Source organism: Euleptes europaea, chromosome 14 (assembly GCF_029931775.1).
Source record: "Euleptes europaea isolate rEulEur1 chromosome 14, rEulEur1.hap1, whole genome shotgun sequence".
In the NCBI taxonomy this organism is placed as follows: domain Eukaryota; kingdom Metazoa; phylum Chordata; class Lepidosauria; order Squamata; family Sphaerodactylidae; genus Euleptes; species Euleptes europaea.
Genome location: NC_079325.1, coordinates 18,403,232 through 18,424,246, shown reverse-complemented (window position 1 = coordinate 18,424,246; position 21,015 = coordinate 18,403,232). Strand labels below are relative to the sequence as shown.

Here is a 21,015-nt window from a genome sequence, read left to right as displayed (position 1 = left end):
CACATGGACAGCCAACTCTAGAAGACTTATTTTTGCAAGCAGTAAACAAAATACATTTATTTTGCTCTTAAATTTACACATTGCATTCTACAGAATTACTTACAAGTATCTATGGGATCTGTTTTTCCTTCTCAAGAGTACTGGTGAGATTTGGAAGAGTTTATGCCCACTTTCCAAGTAATCCAGAATGCCAAGCAGTGGAAGATCAGGTGAAGAATACTACCAACTTTGGGCTGGCAAGTTAAAGTATTTTCTCTAGGATTTTTATGTATTGGAGGAGAGTCAGTGACCCTCATCCCACAAAGAACTCCAGATTCCATATTCTCCATCATATGTTCTTGGGCTGTTTATAGATAATGGTTTCTGTCGTCTTGCTTTTCCCACATACGGCCACGCTTCTCCAGTTTCAACCACAGGGTTGGAGTTCTTTTTCTCTCTCCTACAGTGTAGAGAAGTTATAAAGCAGACAGCAATTCCCCTGAAGGAAATTGCTGCTTTGGAAGATGGACTCAGGCATATACCCAGCTAAGGTTCCTCCCAAAATCCAGCCTTTACCAGGCTCTACCACCAAATCTCCAGGAGTTTTCGAACCTAGGATTGGCATCTCTAATTCTCATCTAATGAAATCCCAGAAGACAAAGCGTGTTTCTAAATATGGTTTCCAGAGGTTTAGGGGACAAGAGCTGAAGAACTGGGTTATCACCTTGCTGCTTTTTCTGTTAACCATAATAAATAGTTCCTTGATCGCCTTGTTACCCTTGTCTTTGTGAGGATTATTGGGATGAAAAACACACATGTGCATAATAATACAGAACCAGATCTCCCTTTTTTAGCAGGGGAGACGGACATTTATTTATATCCTTGTTTGCCGTTTCTCCAGGGAAAGCCAGACGTGGCATGCAACAAAACAAGGACACAAAATATATTGAAATGCATTAAAAAAAAGAAATAAACATTTCAAACAACAGTATATTCTAGCCTTGTTGGATTGAAACAAAAATTTACTGGCTCAGAATAAAACTGTACTAAGCAGTCCACACGTACATGTATGCCCTGGGCAGGATGACTAATTGATAAGGCATGCTACTTGACTGGAAGGAAGAATGTCTAATGGGAAGGCTGTGAGATCTGATCCACACAGTATGGTTTTTTCACTATTGTAAACTACAGTGGCCCAGGCTAGCTTAATCTTGTTGGATCTTTAAAGCCGAGCAGGGTCAGCTCTGGTTTGTACTTGGATGGGAGACCATCAGGGAAGTCCAGGATTGTTACGCAGAGGCAGGCAATGGCAAACCACCTCTGAACGTCTCTTGTCTTGAAAACCCTACAGGAGTTGCCATAAGTCAGCTGTGACTTGACGGTACTTTCCACCACCAAACTGTGGTGGGTTGGCATTCTTTTTAACCTGCTACAGCTTTCAGTGTAATATTGTCATGCCTGGCATCGATTCCTGTAACCTCTTGAGTGAAATTTTAATTAGATTGCTCACATGAGTGTATCTGTGCTGGGGGATATTTGGCTAAGTAAAGCCTGGGGTGCAGTTCTGGTTAGAATGGGAGGTATGCAAAGAAAGAATGGGATTTTTGTTTGTTTGTGTTGGTTCACCTGGCAAGACATGGATACAAATGCTGTAGTGGGGAAAAGAAGCATGGTTGCATCGGAATCATGCTACGCATACTTTCTTAAGAGCAGAATCTCATTTTGCAAAGCCAATGTTGCTCTGTTATGCTAATGTAGTGTGGTGGTGCGGTGTGTGCGGGGCAGAATCAGCATGCAGAAAGCTGGTGAGAGTCAGTGTAGTGTAGTCCGATTAGGATCTGGGTGATCCAGGATTGAATTCCCACTTGACATGGAAGCTTTCTGGGTGTCCTTGGGCCAGTCGCGCACACTCAGCCTAACCTACTTCACAGGGTTCTTGTGGGGATAAAATGGTGGAGAAAAGAACAATGTAAGCCTCTTTGAGTCCCCATTGGGGAGAAAGGTGGGATATAAATGCAGTAAATAAAAAGTAATCCTTCCTCTACCTGCCGGTTCTCCACCGCAAAGGCCCCTCCCTGCTGTTTCTTCTAGCTAAGCTAGAAGAAACAGAAGAAGAAGCCTGACTGTGGGAAGCCCAGCCAATGGGGAGGGACATTTATAGGGAAGAAACAACATGTATGGGAAGGGCCAAGCACCCACACCTGTCCACTAATTCTCCTCTGCAAATGCTCCAGCTCCACGTCTTTATTCCCATTTCATTGCAGCTATTTGAGAAATGCTTGAATAACATGTGGTATTGCTGCTATTGAGCAAGTGCAACTTTAAAAGTACCATGTGGATCCAGCTTCGCCAGTTTCCACAGGATTTTTCCTTTGAGACCATTGGATAGCTTTCTTTCCCAATCACTCCGATTGCTAATAGTTTCTTCCTGAGCTTTTTGAATCAAAGCAGGGGGTTACTCTTTGTGCCACCATTGCCTTGAGATGAAATCCCTCCCTTTTATTTAAATGATTACCTTGAAGATATTTATAGGCAGAGATCAAGTCCCCCAAGCCGCCTCGCTTTGGACTATATATATATAAAATGGAATTTCCTCAGCTGCCCAAGGGAGATGTTAGCCTCTGTTTCTTGTATCAAGTTTTCAGACTTGTTTGAAGTAGCGTCAGCTCTGAAAGGGCTGTGCGCGCCGCTAAGCATTTGTGCAAGCAAGAAGCACAGGGGAGTCGAGCGGGTGGAGAAACTCGGTTCTTACTGAAGCAGAAGTTCTTAGCGGTGGAACAAATCTCCGTGATTCTCTCATACTGAATAACGGCTCTGATTGCTGGAGCTTCCTTCCAGTTTGGAAGGATCAAGGTCTCTTTCTTCCCAGACCGGCATCTTTTTCTGTGTCTACACAAAGCAGCTTGGGAGAAGGATTTTTGGTAGAAAAATGACAGAAGGGGGAAAGGATCCAGAATCCTCTACCCCCAGCCATACTGATTTCCTGCTGTTGTTTGAGACTTGTTTGTAGCTGCTTTTTGTCAGACAAAAGCCCCGCAATGCATCGTATTTATTTGTTTGGGCCTTTTTCTCCACCCAGTGTGGATTCATAGCACCTTACAATGTCATCAAGAATGGAAAACCATCAATACTAAATATTTACAATCAGGCTACCTTGCAGCCAGTTTGCCTGCCCTTAACAGGGAGGGAGGTTTAGAGGAGGGGGTAATGGCTCATCCCTTCATGACAGTATTCTCTCTGCAGATCCTTCAGGTGCAGTTTGGCCCCTGGCTCTCACCAGATTCCTGCATGCTGATTCGGCCTGGCGAATACCACATCACCACCCCTACGTTAGCATAACAAAGCAATGTTGGCTTTGCAAAGTAAGATTCTGCCCTTAAGAAAATATGCACAGCATGATTCAGATGCAACCATATTTATTTCCCCCTTACAGCATTATTGCATCCATGTTTTGCCAAGGGAAGTCAACACTAACAAAAAAGTCCCATTCTTCTTTCTTTACATGCCCCCCCCCCCCCCCGTACTATCTGGAGCTGTCCTTGGTTTAAATTTCTCAGACAATAGCTGTCACTCTTGTCCTTTCCTCCAGAAATGATATCAAAACCTTCCTCTCTGGTGAACCCACTTTTTCTGGTGTTTTCCTCATTCATCCAGATACCCTGTTATTTCACCCTTTTGTGCTGCTGACTCTTGTATGCTTATTGTGTTTCCCTAAAAAGAGAGATTTGCCCTGACCTGGATAGCCCCAGGCTAGCCTGATCTTGTCAGATCTCAGAAGCTAAGCAGGGTTGGCCCTGGTTAGTATTTGGATGGGGGACCACCAAGGAATACCAGAGTCGTGACATGGAGGCAGGCAATGGCAAACCACCTCTGAACATCTCTTGCCTTGAGAACCCCATCAGGGGTCGCCATATGTAAGCTGTGACTTGACAGCACCAAAAAAAAGAAGAGAGATTTACTGTCTTTGTACTTTGAAACTCCCTCCTTATGATTGACATGACCCTAAACAGCACTCCTATTTATTTATTTGTTTGTTTTCTGTATAAATCTGTCTTTCTCACTGAGACTAAGCAGCACATCTATAATGGTCCATATGAAGAGAGATCTAATAAGCACAGTGTAGGTCAATACAATCAGTAGGAGGAGATGAAATCTCTCTGGAAATTATTTTGTTTCTTTTCATTAACATGCTGCATTTGTTCCTCGAAACTCATGGCCATGTCCGTGGGATTCCTGAGCAGCCTCCCATACAGGCACTGACCAGACCCTGTCCAGGTTAGCTCCGGTGAGCTTGCTGACCTGTGTGCCTTTAGACTTACATACATAAGAACATAAGAAAAGCCCTGCTGTATCAGACCAAGGCCCATCAAGTCCAGCAGTCTGTTCACACAGTGGCCAACCAGGTGCCATCAACATAAGTGCCATCAAGTTCCAACCAATGTGTGGTGATCCCAAGCAAGGGGCTTCCAAGACAAGTGAGAAGCAGAGATGGTTTGCCATTGCCTTCCTCTTCAGAGTCTTCCTTGGTGGTCTCATATCCAAGTACTAATGCAAATTAGCTCCCAAGATCGGGCTATACCATGCCACCTTCCCTCCCTGCCTATAGACTTTACCTTGGGAAAATGACGTTCTGCGTTAGTGATAAGGTGTGAGTGAAGCAGCCTGTGGATTCAGTCTTCTAGCACTTGTTTTGCATACCATGGAGTGTGATTCAATGCAAAAAAAGAAAAAAAAGAAGTGTGTGGGAAGGCACGGCTGTCTTGCTGTGAGTAAAGAGGCTATAGAGCCATCAGTGAATCAGCACCTTTAGATTGCCACGTTGAAGCCAGTCTCTTCAGTGCATGTTGATTTGCGGGCTGGAGATTCTAAATAGTGTTGCTGTAGTGTATCGGGGTGGTAGTTATTCTAGAATAAGGCAGATTTGAAAGGTGAAGTCTTAAACAGATTTGAAAGGTGAAGTCTTAATTTGTGCCCGACTTACTTGCCTTCATTTGGTTCTTTGGTATTGTGACTCTATTATTAGTACTTGGAGGGGGGAGGGGCTTTATCAGGCTCTGGTTTTGCAGGGAACAGCAACCAGACCTGGGCTACAGCTTAATAAACATGAAGTTAAGGAAATCAGAACCAGGGAGTCAGACAGGCATCCCTTGGGGAGAACACAGTCCTGGTTGAAGACAAGGAGTCGGGCTAAAGATGAGAAGGTGCAGAAGCCAGGGGTGGCTGATGGAATGAATTAAGGAGGAGCAAGTAGATGCCTGGAGTGGAGAGTCCCAAGTCTCTTTTGCATGGAACCCAAGAGCAGCAACAGAGATCTCAGAACCAGCAAAGGCAAAATCCCAACTTCTGAATACATGTTCATCTTGACCAATTGGGACAAATCTTACTGCCTGCCTAACAAAGAAATAGATGTTAGGGATCCTTATACCATTTTAGCCTGAAGAGGACCCTAAGTGGACTCTGATCTGGAGAACCGGGTTTGATTCCCCACTCCTCCACATGAGCGGAGGACACTAATCTGGTGAACTGGCTTTGTTTCTCCACTCCTCCACATGAAGCCAGCTGGGTGACCTTAGGCAAGTTACAGCTCTGTTAGAGCTCTCTCAGCCCCACCTACCTCACAGGGTGTCTGTTGTGGGGAGGGGAAGGGAAGGTGATTGTAAGCTGGTTTGATTCTTCCTTAAGTGGTAGAGAAAGTCAGCATATAAAAACAAACTCTTCTTCCTCTTCCTCTTCTTCTTCCTCTTATAAGGATGTTAGGGATCCTGTAGAGGAACCCAATCTCTCATTGTCTTGAATAACTCATTAAGAGAGATCTCATCCTCTTAAGCCCCTAGGTCCAGTTCTGCACCCCCTATTATGATGATGGTTGGTAGATTCTTTGTGTTAATGTTTAGATCTGTCCTGTATCAAAAAACTCTGATGATAGGAACATGCAGCCTCACAGCGAAAGTGTTCTAAAACTAGCAGTGATCAAAAAGCAGTCATCAGTAGTGAAGGTGCAGGTATGAACATTCTTCCCTAAACTTTCCTAGCATGTATTTTATTTGACAACAGTTATATCTCACTTTTTCTCCTGAGAGCCCAATGTATCTAACAACATCGTTAAAAACATTATATACGGAAAACCAACAAAGTTGCAAATGTATAAACAGCAACCCACACACACACACACACACCAAAAAAAAGTAACAAAACCCCTCTGAAACAGAAATTTTACAGCCCTTTCTGAAGACCATCAGCTATGGGATTCTACTGATCTCCAGAGGGAGCTCAATCCGCTGTAGTACAGCTGCTATGGCCCTTCAGACATGTGGGATCATGAAGGGCTTTAAGGGTACCATTTTTTAATATATTTTTTTAAAGGATACCATGCATCATCTCAAAACTGGAAGGTAATAGGAAGCCCGTGAAGCTACTTTAGAAAGCATCCCAATATGATGGCAGCTCTTCCTTGTTAGCAGTCAAACCAGCTTCAGTTTAAATTAGCAGAAATGTCCAAGTTATTTCCAAGGGCAGCCCCACAAAGTGCATGTTACAGTAGTCCAGCTTAGTGGTTGCAGAAACATGGTTCAGCACAGCAAAGTCAGCCTTGCCCAGAAGGACTGACAGCCTGCAAATCTGGTGTAGATGGAGAACTGTGTTCTTGGCCAACCTACAACTTTTTTTTTCTTGTAACAAGGCAGGATTTAACAAGTTCCCGGTTTCCCATGTCTCTTAATTAACCCAAGAAAGATAACAACACCAACAAGGAAAGTCAAATCATTACCCTCCTGAGCATCTCTTCCCTATCAGCATCACCCCTGTTGAGCCTGGATTCACCTTCAGTTTGCTCATCTTTATCCACTGGACCACAGCATCCAGATGCTGGCCTAGAAAGCATCTGCTAGAGGCTTAGTTAGAAAACCTATTGCTGGTTATCATCAACAGAAAGCTTTAGATGATCTCATTCATTGGCCAAACATAAATATTAAAGAGCACAGAAGACAAAAAGATAAACAATGATGGAATGCCTTTATCCAGAGATCATGCGCTAGAGCAACTAAAGCAGTCTCCATCCCATAGGCAGACCTGAAGCCGGATTAAAAGGGGGCAAAGACAGGATATGTGCCACGATTTGATTCTGAAGCTCCCAGCAGAATGAATGCTGAGGTTCAAGGGACAATTATATTCATCCTCCCAAGTTAAAAACGTAAAGTTTAAGTAGGCCCATAAGTTGAGTGTGTGGGTAAGTGGCTGGGCCAGCTGACAGGAAGTCCTTCAAAGCAATGTCATAACCCCAGATGGAAGCAAAGAGATAGATTACTCCATTATTGCCTTGTGCTCTTGTGTTCTTTCTCTGTAGCATCCAAGGCTTCTCATTACAAAACTAGGACACTGTCCTAGATCAGGGGTGGGCTGACTTCAATTTTGCATGGTACTATTTTTTCCCCCTGAAATAAGAATCCCTGTGGCTCGCTGATGTGTGATGCACTGTAAATTTAAGAGTGCATACTAAAGATTTCTTAACTGTTAAGATCTAGCTCCAATGCACTTTTGCTTTGGAACATAAGAAATGCCTTGCTGGATTACAGAACCTGGATCAGTTGATCTTTAACATTCCTTGCGAACATCTCAACAGTGACTGGCGAGTGATCTACCCTCATCTGGCCTAGATAGATAATCTAAAAAGCTGTGCTGGTGTTTCCTCTAATTGTGATGTACTTGTGCTGTGGTTTTATTGTGTGATTGCTTATTCGTGAAGCAAATTGGCCATAGCAGCTATGATTAATGGTTGCCTTCTGCGTAACTTTTAAAAGATATGAGTCTTTTGTTAGTGCATGAAAATCTCAGAACTGTTAAAACATCTATCTGGTTTAGGCACATATAAAATGAACTTTTCAGTCCTTGCTTTTAAATAGTGTCATGCATAATTTTATGGACCTCTATCATGTCTCCCCCTTAACCGCCTTCTTCTAAACAGCCCTAAGAGTTCTAACCGTTCCTCATAGGGCAGTTGCTCTAGTCCCCCTGATCGTTTTGGCTGCTCTTTTCTGCACCTTCTCAAGCTCTGCAGTATCCTTTTTTAGGTGTGGTGACCAGAACCATACACAGTATTCCAAGTGTGGCCTCACCATAGATTTGTACAAGGGCAGTATGATAGCAAAGTGGGTAGAATGGTCTTCAGACTGCAGGTTTGTGGCAGATCACCTTCTGGAATGCTTCCCCATGTTCAAAGTTGGCTCCTTGCAAATAGAATAGCAACAGAGTTCGATCTCTAATTGCATGGAGCTGCTCATCCAAGGGAAAGTTGGAATCCATCACCTGTGCCATTCTATCCTCATTTGCCAGCATGTGTTAACCATGCTGGTGTTACTCCATCGTGAGTAGATTGGGCATAGGATGCTGAGCTTGGGAAACACCTACCTTGGCTTTTAAAGGAATACTGACCCAGCAGGTAGAACAGCTGTCTTGAAAAATTAGGGGCTATTTCCGAATGTCAGAAGGAGACATTCCAAAATCAGAAGGAGATTGAGACTGGGAAGGGCAGCCATGAAGGAGCTAGAAAAGATTTTGAAGTGTAAGGATGTGTCACTGGCCACCAAGACTAGATTAATTCATGCCATCGTATTCCCTATTACTATGTATGGGTGTGAAAGCTGGACAGTGAAGAAAGCTGATAGGAAGAAAATAGATTCCTTTGAAATGTGGTGTTGGAGGAGAGTGTTACGGATTCCGTGGACTGCCAAAAAAACAAATCTGTGGGTTATAGATCAAATCAAGCCTGACCTGACCCTAGAAGCTAAAATGACTAAACTGAGGCTATTGTATTTTGGTCACGTCATGAGATGACAAGAGTCACTGGAAAAGACAGTCATGCTAGGAAAAGTTGAGGGCAGCAGGAAAAGAGTTGAGGGCAGCAGGAAAAGAGGAAGACCCAACAAGAGATGGATTGACTCAATAAAGGAAGCCACAGCCTTCAATTTGGAAGATCTGAGCAAGGCTGTCAAAGACAGGACATTTTGGAGGACTTTCATTCATAGGGTTGCCATGAGTTGGAAGCGACTTGACGGCACTTAACACACACATTTCCGAATGTACACTGACAGAGTGCAAAACCCTTGCTAGTCTCCCAATCAACCTCATCTGTGGTAGGACTGGGTACAGACAGGCTAGTACCAGATGACGATAACATGTAAATGCAATGACCTTTGGGGGGAGCAAGCACTGAATATACATATGCCCAAATTGAAGAGTTCTGTACTGGTAACCCCTTAAAACTGTGCAGAACGCCTCAACTGGGGCAGGTGCCATTTAGATGCCCAGACCTGGATGGCCCAGGCTTGCCCAATCTCATCAGATCTTGGAAACTAAGCAGGGCTGGCCCTGGCTAGTATTTAGATGGGAGACCAGGGTTGCTACACAGAGGCAGGCAATGGCAAACCGCCTCTGAATGTCTCTTGCCTTGAAGACCCTATGTGGTGGCCATAAGTTGACTGCGACTTGACGGCACTTTCCATTTCCATCACCACACTCCTTAAGGCTGTTCCATCTTCTAGGGATTCCCAGCCTTTGTTTCCAGCAGCGCCTGACTGGAATGTGGGAGCTGATTCTGAGATGTTGCAAAGCGAGGGGCCTTCTTGACACCCCCCCCCCCAAGAAAGGACACTTAAAGCTCAGCTTCCCACAGCGGAGTGCTCCATGCCGGCAGGATCCTCCTCCAGCCTTCAGGGGAAACAGTGGCTTTTTCGCCCCAACACTCTGCTCAGGAGCAATTTGTCGCTGTGGAAGTGCTCCTGACGTGCCAGATTGAGGGGGGATCCCTGTGCATCAGCAGAGACGCCTGTCTGCCTGCAAATGCCCCTGATTAGTAGGCAGCACAGCTAGGAGCATAAAAAGCCAGCAGCAGCAGCCGCCTCTCTGCACTGACAGCAAATTCTGTGGTGACGGCACGGCTGCCTGATGCTTGTCCTAACGGTCAGCCATACTAGCATCACAGGTGGAGCAACTCTGTACGTGCCAGGGAGAGAAGGGGCAAGAGGCAAGCTTGTTGTGTCACGCTGGAATATGGTCTCCATCTGTGTCAGGGCCTTGGGTCTTCTCCCTCCCACACCCTACCTGGTCAGAGGTGTGCATCGCAGGTATTTTTTTCCTTTAATGAGCTGAACTAATTTTTAATTCCTTTCTTTCTTCTCCTATACAGTGCCACACCGCAGATGGTGAAATGCCAAAAAAGGATAAAAGTTCCAGGTTTTAAAAAATGCTATATTGAACTGTAGGAAGGTTGTACACCCTGCCACTACCATGCATCTGCTAATGACACAGAGTTGTGTTTAGTAGTCTGCTGTGGCTATTCAGCCGTCAGAAATGGCAAATTACTAAAAACCCAAGCATACATCACATGGGCCTATTTCCTTCCTGATCTATATCTTCCTTTCTTCCTTCCCAGCCATGACGATCAGTACCACCATCTTTCTGGTTTATCTCTTATCTGTTTTTCCTTTCAAATCACATTCACATTTTGCTCTTCTTTCCAGCAGCCTTTGGGCGGCAAATAAGGGAATATCAGATGCTTTAATTGGACTCTGTTCAAATGCTGTCAACGTTATTGTTTTTCTCGTATCAGGCCTCATCTCACCACCCTTGTGCAATTATTTTTTGGTTATTCATCCCTTTTTATGCATGTTAGTTGAACCACCTTTTTAGAATATTATCTTTAGGTCTCCCTCTCATATTCAGATGATACTTTGCTGCTGCAGTTAGTTAAAAAAAAACTTTGTAATTTGGATTGAACAGAAGGACTTAAATATATTGGGCAAAATCACATAGTTAAGGTTTTCCTGGATTGTAAACACTTTGGACTGAAGGTAGTGAAAATCTCAATTTTGCTTTCTTTAAAAAAAGAAAACTCCTTGCATGTAGAAAACTAATTAATCAGGGGAAGAGGGCTTGACTTAGTCTTACTCCTGAACTCGTCCAACTCGTTGGTTGGCATTGCAAATGAACAGGAGAGTAGAGCAACTGCCCTATGAGGAGCGGTTAAAATGCTTAGGGCTGTTTAGCTTGGAAAGTAGGCGGCTGAGGGGAGACATGATAGAGGTCTATAAAATTATGCATGGTTTGGAGAGAGTGGACAGGTCTTCTCCCTCTCCCATAATACTAGAACGCGGGGTCATCTGCTGAAGCTGGAGGGTGAGAGATTCAAAACAGATAAAAGGAAGTATTTTTTCACACAATGTATAGTTAAATTGTGGAACTCCCTGCCCCGGGATGTGGTGATGGCTGCCAACTTGGAAGGCTTTAAGAGGAGAGTGGACATATTCATGGAGGAAAGGGGTATTCATGGCTACCAGTAAAAGTGGATACTAGTCATGATGCATACCTATTCTCTCCAGGATCAGAGGAGCATGCCGAATATATTAGGTGCTGTGGAACACAGGCAGGATGGTGCTGCTGCAGTCGTCTTGTTTGGGGGCTTCCTAGAGGCACCTGGTTGGCCACTGTGTGAACAGACTGATGCACTTGATGGGCCTTGGTCTCCTCCAGCAGTGCTTTTCTTATGTTCTTATGCTGCTAAGCTGAAGACTGCTGCTTTTTAGAGGTTGGTGGCAGTGAGAGCATGCGTTGGGAGTACCCTGTCTGATTGCTTCTGTGACATTTTGGTATGATGGATGACCTCCCCCAGTTATAATTATAGTATAAGGACAGCCCTGCCTGCTTGTTACAGCAGTGACGAGAGGTGCAGACAGCGAGATTATTGATGTATTTATGGTAGAAGACACAATAGTTTCCAAGTGTAAAAAGATGGATGAAGTTTATGGCCAATACCTTTTCTCCCTAATGAACCTTTATGCATTCCCAGTATAACTTTTTTAAGGAGCAAACATCAGATTTTAGACACTGGTCATTCCCACAGGGCTTAATAAATAATTGTTTTAAGATGCTAACATTAATGTTTTAGCTTCTCTGGTGAATGTGGATTTTTTTTCAGGGAGCTTTTGTCCCAGGTCTCAATCTGCACCTCACTGGGAAGCCCAGAGTCACTGAGCTTCTTGCTGTCCCTTTGTACAATCTTTGAGATCTCTTAAAGAATTGCCTGGTTGGATCAAGCCAAGATCTATTCAAGCAATCTGTTTTCAGCTGCAGCCAGCTGCTTCAAAACAAAACCAGGATAGGTCCCATTGCCAGACGTACGTTTACAAAGTTAGCTATAATTTTTGGATCAAAGCAAGCTGTTTCTTTGAAGGAAATTGCCATTCCTCGCTTTAGGCGAACTTTGATGGGATGAATGCTGGCTGAAGCAATATGCACTGGGGCTTCAGACCCCTGCAACTTGCCTCTGCAAAAATTTTGACCAGTATTTCCATGCTTGTAAATGCAAGAAACTGTGAAGTGGACAGAGCCATTATCATCCTTTATCCACACAGCCTGGTCCCCCAGATTCCACCTGCCATTTTACTGTTCGTTATCGCTCACATTCAACCCTATAAGAAACTATATTGACTGAACAGCAGAAATTCTATCTCCATCTAACTTGACATTTTTTCAGTGCCCTTCCAGCTTGCAGCTAGCGATCTATTCCCTCCTGGGTTTCATCCTCATCATAGGCCACTAATTGCAGCCAGCTGTCAGGTGGACAAATGTCTGCTGTGTATTAATTGCAAGGGCACCTCGTTTCATTGGTAGGTTTGCCAGACCAGAGACATTTGGGGGCTGTGTGGTATTTGAAACAGAGACATCCATTCTGTTCTATGGGACTCTGATATACTGGAAGAACGGATGGCCCTCTACAAGATGGACACCTGGTTACTCTTTATGGGTAATCTAATAGCATTCAAATCCAAGCCATTAGGAGTTGAAAGGTTGTGCCAAGAAATGAGCAAGTCTGATCTTCCTTTTGATTCTTGGGGCTTCCATGGTGTTAGGCGTTAGGTTCTTTATCTTACTATTTTAGCTGTGACAGAAGGAAAATAGAAACATGGGCTACTTCCAGGCATAGACACTTAAGTATAACATTAAGCATCATAAGATTTCTTTCCAATATAGGTTTAATACTTTGGTTTATATACGGCATTGCAGTGGAGAAAGTTCCATAGGGAATGTAATTGCATCCCATTCAGAATGGAGTTAGATGGTTGACTGTATCCGAGAGGTTCATTTTGGGGAGGGGGGCAGTTATTTTTATTGTTCTCTTAGATATGAGCTCATTTTTGCTAGATAAAAGATTGCTCTGGTAGGTGATGTGTTCTGATCGATATTCATTGATCATGGTGTCAGAACTGTGTTCAAATTCTGCATATAAAATAGGCTTGGAAGTGTGATTCGGTTTCAGCCTCAGATTTACAAAAATGAGTGTCAGCAATGACCTATCTCATAGTTTTTCTGTGAGAACGAGGAAGGCAAACATTGAAAAGTGATTTGATGATATGAAATTAATTTGTAAAATGGATTTGTTTATAACAGCTTGTTATTGTTTATTTTAGGGTTGCCAGGTTTTCCCTCCCCCGCCCCCTGCGGGGGATTATTTGTAAGTTAAAGGTGGTACATGAATGATTAAGATGGTCATGTTTGCTTGTCTGCAAAGAGAATCTTACCTGGAAGTCCCCCAAAATTTCAAAGTCTTGCAAGTTTGCATCACAGGAATGAAAACTTAAATTGTTCCCCTTCTGTTACTTTGGTAAATTTGGAGACCGTGCAAAGATGACTTCACTGTCTGTGGAGCAGAAGGCAGCAAACTGTGGTCCAGATTGCATGGGTTTATTGGTGTAGGTTGGTGCTGACTGTCTTCTGTTGTGCCAGAGGCCGTTGTGTTTCATACGCAAATTGTACAATTCCATGAACTGTGTTCATATCACGCATCACACCACTCACAGGCAGGGAAAGCAGGTGTGTTTTCCTCAGCTCAAATACCTGTCTGTTAGGTGAGTTGAAGATGGGGGACTAAGGAATAAAGAAGCCTGAAGGCAGAAGTTTGTCATATCCAGCATTCCAAAGTCAGTGCCAAAGTCTTGCCAATCAGCGGGGCTTCCCATTTTCGTCAAGGCTTTGACAGTTTTCACCCGAGTTCTGATTCAGACCAGAGGGTTGGTGGCTCACAAACACAATGTAAACGGCACTGCGTGTACTCTGATGAAGGAAGCTCCAGCACTCTGCTTGGAATAAATTATGCAAACGCACATATTAACTCAAGTATAGTGGCTGTAATTATGGAGATTTTCACAGAAATTTCAATAGTGTTAGGGTCTGCACAGAAAAAAGAAGCTGTCAGGGGTGTTTGCTAAGACCAGAAATAAATTTTAGACTGCCTTGTAGGGGAAAGCTGTTTCATTTAGTGGGGAGTTCTTTACCCTGGGTTGTGAAACAACCCTCCAGAATAAAGTTCTGTCCCCAGCCATAATCGTGTCTTCCTAACATTTCATGAATAATTTTTTTAAATAAGTTTATTTCATGAATAATTTTTAATAGAACTGTTTCAGATTTATGAAAGAGAGCTGCTTGCATGCTATAGCAGCACTTTGTGCCTCTATGGAAACATTACTCCTTTTCCCAAGTACCTTTTGACTCAGGATAATCCTGCTTTAATACTTCATTTACACCTACAGTCTCGAAGATAATGCACAGCATAAATGCATATTGCAATGTAATTCTGTAGGTGGGATCCTCTAACAGAGGTACCTTACTCCACCGTAAAATAAGAAAATTCATAAAAAGGGGGACTCCCTAAATGGAAATAAGAATGTGAAAAACAGGAATCCAATTTATGTGTCTGGTGGGACTGCTATCAGGAGACTGCTCTTGAGAACTGAACAAATAATCTAAACTTGCATAGAGTCTTGGTCTTTTGATTGTATTAAGAGTTATCTTGCTATCAACAAATGTCTGGGTGCATGCGGACAAGAAAGTCTTGAGCAGAGAGCTGTTTGGAAATATATTCTCTACATTTTCCTTCAAAGACTATTATTTTTTCCTGGACTGAACTCAGAAGTCACTAGTTTGGTGTGGTTTCAGCAAAAGATGCCTGTGCTCAGCACTGATTGGCCGGAGTCACTGATAACACTACATAACATCCCCCTTTTTCTGAGCAGTTTTTTTTAATCTGTTTTTTAAAAATCTTTTGAAAATTCATTTTTATGGGGATGAACATACATTCAATGGAATAAACATAGATGCAGCTCTTTAATAAATAAATTGATATTGTGCCTGAAGCAGGGTGGTAGTGTTGGTGAGAGGCTAAATCAGCATTCAGTTCTCGCTACATACATTTGCCCTCTTCACAGCAAATGTTGGTGGAAATTGTACTTGCCCTGTGGAAGAAGAAAAAAAGTTTTCAAGGTACATCTAAATGCACCCTTTGCTAATCATCTGGGTAATTTAGGAGAGTTGCCCACCCAGTGGCCTGGAGGGACCTGGCAGCCCTAGTTGCTAAATATGCAGTTGATAGGAGTTACATGCATTGCTGGACAACCAAAGGATAGCTCAGAATCATTTTGCCCCCCAGTTGCCAACGTAGAGCAAAAAACTCTTTTTAAACCAAATGACCCAGTGAGTCTCCATCAGTGGCACAGTCTCTTGAATCCCATGGCAAACCTAAGTTTCAATTTAAACAAAAATGTTTATTTGCAAAAACAAAATATTGTGCAGAATATGAAAAAAGCAAAGAAATGAATGTAACTCTGTTTTTTCAAAGTGTGTATTTAGTAGTCTGCAGAGGTGATGACTAGGGCATTTTTACTGTTATTTACAGATTTCTTGTTCTCTGTGTAGAAAGATAAAATCATGTTTCTGTCTCAGGGCAATGGACATCACAAACAGCCTATGACACATATAGTGTATTAATTATGTACTGATGAAGAACTTCCTACAGAACCTATCAGTCTAACGGTCTTGAGTTTTAGTGTTTTGAGGAAGCGAGAGTATTTTTTTCAATACTCACTTCTTCTATAACGTTTATTATTGTATAAACCTTTTTTCATCTCTCCTTACTCATCTGTTTCCCCCCTTGAATGAACCTATCCAACATCATTTAGGGGGGAAAAACAACCAAGGTTGGTTGTGATAGAAACAAATTGAATAATGAATGTTTTGAATAGCTTTAGATTTTATGAGCAGGCCTTATTTTTGTTACTACGGTATGTTATTTTAACATGTGAGTCTTTCACAAACACAATGTTTTCAGTATTGTATCACATATGTATTCATGTCAGCTAAAGTTACTGAGTGAATTCTGAAAACATCTACGATCTTCTTACCCTGGGATGCTGGAAAATTTGCTGGGCCTTTCAATGTTAAATGGGACTGCACTCATACCTGGAAGTACCGTATTTTTCCGTGTATAAGACACCCCCGTGCACGACCCCTATTGTCGGGCGGCATCAGCTGGTCCAAAATTGGGGGGCATCTTATGCCTGGAAGTCCGGGACCGAAGATGTTGCCATGGGCGGCGACCAGTTTGAAAGCTGGCCGCTGGCCAGGGCAACCACCCTCATTCACCGCTCACTCTCTTCCTTGCCCAACAGCTGACGGGTGGGGAAGAGAGCGAGCCCTGGCCGGCTGGCATCTGGCGTTCAAACTGACAGCTGATGGGCGGGGCCAGCGGCAACGTCTTTGGGCCCGGGCTTCCGTGTATAAGATAACCCCCAATTTTGGACCAAATTGGTAAAGAAAAAAACATCATCTTATACACGGAAAAATACAGTAAAAAATACAGCTGATGGGCGGGGCCAGCGGCAACATCTTCAGGCCCGGGCTTCCGTGTATAAGATAACCCCCAATTTTGGACTAAATTTGTAAAGAAAAAAACATCATCTTATACACGGAAAAAATACAGTAAGTCCCGTTGAAATCAATCGCATTACATTTTCAGTAAACATGATCAAGATTGAGGCATTAATCAGAATTCACCTTGAACTAATACGAGCCTCTTCCATTGAGATTTTAGCAGAAACGAAGAACTAGAGCAAATAAACTCATCGTTAACTGACTTACGTGGCATACTTTTTTGTTGTTGTCTCCAGATCATCAGAAGTTGGAGCGAGAAGCTCGAATTTGCCGTCTCTTGAAGCATTCCAACATTGGTAAGTATTTGCCAGGGGAGGGCTGGGGAGGGTAGCTTTAAAGATGGCTTGGGAGGATTGAGAATACTTGCCTTCTATTAGTATTTTCCTTGGTCAGAGCACTGCTTAAATGTTCGAGAGGATGGAATGTTTGTTCACTCCAGTGAGCTGATATTTTGATTATCACCCAGCCCTGAGAAGGCATTTTTCCAGAATTCCAGCAGATCTATGTGTTTTTGCATACTTGTGTATGTGGAGCATGCAAAACTTTGCCATCTATAAATCATATTCAGTAGACTAGACTTTGCATTAATAGAACTACAGCCAGATCCTGCAGTTGATATCAGCCTCTGCTCTGCAGCTAGTATTTTCTTTAGGGTTAAATTGGCATGGCCCTTAGAAAGAGTCCTTCTCATAGTCTTACCTTTTGTTGCTCTAATTTAATTCAGATTTGTATGTTTTCACATACATTGGCATGCTCTGTTCTGTGAGAGGGTTGTGTTGCACTTATCTGGAATGTCCTGAGGGTCATTTTTCATCGCCATTTTGATATTGCGCTTGCAGCTTGGTGAAGTTTGCTGTTATTAAGTATAGCATATTCTGGTACACAAATTCTCTAGAATAATTGTGGATCTTGCAGTAAGTTGCTTCAGATGGCTTTGGACCATGGGGTGGAGTTGTGGAAAGTGCTGTTAAGTTGCAGCCAATTTACGGCAAGTCTGCAGGGTTTTCAAAAGCAAGAGTCAAACAGCAGTGATTTGCCATTGCCTACCTCTTCGTAACAAGCTTGGACTTCTGTGGTGGTCTCCCAAAGTACTAACCAGGACTAACTCTGCTTAGCTTCTGACATCTGACAAGATCAGGGTAGCTTGGGCCATTCAGGTCACAGGTTGGTTTTGGCCTACGAGGACCCTGATTTCCCGCCATTCCAGTGTCTGGCTTGTGCATTGGCAGGAGATGTAGTTTTGCAATGAAAAAGAATTCTACAACCGAAATAAATGGTGTTCAGACATGTCACATTTGTGTTAAATATTTTTAATTTGTATATTTTCCCGGGTAGTACATTTTATGTGGAGGAGGAGTGAACCCTTTGAAGGGGGATCAGTATGTTGCAGAGAGATAGAAATGGGTGGTAGGAACAGAATGGGAAAGGACAGCACAGAGTTTGTTCAGTGTGTGTATGATGTGCAGCCATAGAATATATATAATTATTGGGGATTTTTTAAAACCTTGCCTTTGCTTCATTAATACAGTGAGTCTGATTATGGAATCTGGATTTTATAGAAACAGCAGTAGAGCTCTGCAAAGGGGCTGGTGGACCCACTTCTTAAAAGGCGCTCCATTCAGTTTAGTTACTAATCAGGGTCTTAAAGCTGTAGGAGGCTCCTCAGTGTCTTTCTGAAAATGCTATCTGCTTGGAGTATGCAGTCTAATTTTAATGTTTCAGGAGGGTAGCTATGTTGGTCTGCAGTAGAAGAACTAGACCGGATGAACAGAGCTTTGACTTTCAGATGCTTATATCCTGAAAATCTTGTTGGCCTTTAGGGTTGCTAGCCTCCAGGTGGTTGATGGCTGGAGATAGCCTGAGATTACAACTGATCTTCAGGCGACAGAGATCAGTTCACCTGGAAAAAATGGCTGCTTTGGAAGGTGGGCTCTATGGCATTATACCCCATTAAAGTCCCACCCCTCCTCAAATCCCACCCTCCTCAGGCTCCACCCCCAAAATCTCTAGATATTTCCCAGCCCGGAGCTGGCAGCCCTATTGGTCTCTAGGGTGCTACTGGACTCAAATTTTAAAGGAATTGGCATTCTGTTTAGATAGGAGCAGGGTTATAAGCATTGCGTTGGGGGGAAAAAATCAAGAATGGGAGAGTCCTGAAAAGAGTTTCCTATGAAAGGATGTGAGCAATGGAATAATAGTAAGAGAGGGCATTGTAGAAAGGATGAAGAGAGTTAAGATAAAGAATGCCATATCCCACTACCAGTTATTATTTCTAATTTAGTACTGTGCCTCTCCAGGAAATACTTTTGTCTAATGCACATCTGTGCCTTTAGTATCTGACTTTTAAAGGTACAGAAATGTTCAGAGGCATAAGGTTAAGAAACCTGAAATAGCTAAGACTCATGGAAAAGAAACATTACAAAATTTGGACTATCAGTAGTCAGCACATTCCTCTTACTTCTTTACTGCAACTTGAGGGAGCAAAATAAGATTGTTACAGCGTTGAAAGGACACCTTCCTTGATAGCCTTGTGGAGTAAAAATAAGGCTGATTTGTTCTGGTAAAATCCATAAAGTTAGTATTTCAGGAGAAAAACCGGAAAGCAAATCATATACTACATGTAATAAGATGACAAGGTGCTAGACAACTCCCCCCCATCTTTCATGGGTCATTTATGCTTGGTAATTAGCTGCAAGTTCCAGCCTGAAGTGCCCCGCATATTTCATGCTGAACTGTCATTCTGGAAGTGATGCATTTCTAAAGTACCCCTTTAACGTGACCTTTTGTGTTTGCTCTGCCCCCACACCATAGCATTTACTGAAGGAACCATGAAAATATTGGCGAAGGCTTTCACGGTCAGAGTTCATTGGTTCTTGTAGGTTATCCGGGCTGTGTGACCATGGTCTTGGTATTTTCTTTCCTGACGTTTCGCCAGCAGCTGTGGCAGGCATCTTCAGAGGAGTAACAGAGAGTGTTACTCCTCTGAAGATGCCTGCCACAGCTGCTGGCGAAACATCAGGAAAGAAAATACCAAGACCACGGTCACACAGCCCGGATAACCTACAAGAACCAATGAACCATGAAAAATCACAAACGCGACTTAGCTATGCAAATGAAGGAGTGAAGGAGCAGGCGAGTAGCGGGGAGGTGGACTTTCTCCTTTTGCATCGGGACTGTGAATAGGCATTTTAAAAGTCGGATGTAAAAGAAGAACTTTGAGCGACCATCAAAATTGACCCTGCATAAATGGCCATGGTCTTCTTTGATTTTGTCATTGACTGATTCCTGACCTTGCATTTAAATGAGTGCCACCACCCCATTGACGCTAATGACAGGCTTGAAGGAAGTGACACAAAAGCTCTACTCTTGAGGTGAAGGAGTTCCATTGCTATTCACAGGCAACTTAATGACTCAGGGAATTTGCAAATGTATTTATTTACTCTGTTATTAATTTGGTTTTATTCAGCTTTTCAGACAAGAATTGCCTCCCAAGGAAGCTAAATTTAATTTAAATAAGTTTAACACACAATCTTGGTGGTAGGTACTTTTAGATAAATAAAAATAACCCTGCCCTCAGGATTACAGCATAGGGCCCTGGTTCACATGTGCAGGTAGCAGAATGCTGAGGTGGCAGAACGGGCTCTTGTTACTTCAGACTGATACCTTCTGTTAAAAGTGGCCTGCAAGTAGAAAACCGGCACAGCACACAAAGAGAGAGAGCAGAACCTTTCTTTCAGCTTTGCTACTTTTCTGTTTGCATAGAGGGTTTTTATAATTATGCGAAGCACCATTCGAACTCCAAAGCTGGAATTCACCTTCCTTGTGAAGTATAGTTGCCTATTTTATTACCTCAGATTTCTGCTCTCTCATTCTGCTGAATGGGTGAACCAGGCCTTGAAGACGGGGAGACATGAGGGAGTGGGTGTGGAGGGCAAAGACATCAGACTGACCGTGCCTGAATTGAAGGGGTGAGTTGTTGATGGCCATTTGTATCCAGCTGAGCCCAGACTGGTTTTCTCTTGCTGGGATAGAGCGAGCTCAACTACCCAGCGGATGGCAGAGACCCCAGTGACATACTGCAGTCAGAAAATGATGATTTAAATTTCAGCAACAGCCACGAAACCACAATGGGAAGACGGCAAAAGGCGAGGGCATCAAAGCAACAGAGAATTGGAGAGGCGAGAATCGCGAGGGGCGAATGCGAGCAAATAAGTTTACATGTGCTTTGCCTTCGTTTTAGTTGAAAAGGAGGAGGACTGAGGGCGAAGGGATTAAAGTGAA

General features: G+C 43.1%; 1 protein-coding gene across 7 annotated transcripts in view; it reads left to right on the top strand.

The window, feature by feature from the left end:
* CAMK2B (calcium/calmodulin dependent protein kinase II beta) overlaps nt 1-21,015 on the top strand; it is a 209,991-nt gene that overhangs the window by 79,190 nt on the left and 109,786 nt on the right. For all 7 annotated transcript variants that reach the window (XM_056859956.1, XM_056859953.1, XM_056859955.1 and 4 more), the window contains exon 3: nt 16,971-17,030. In XM_056859956.1, the coding sequence (XP_056715934.1) occupies nt 16,971-17,030 (60 nt within the window). The remainder of the gene's footprint in view (nt 1-16,970; nt 17,031-21,015) is intronic.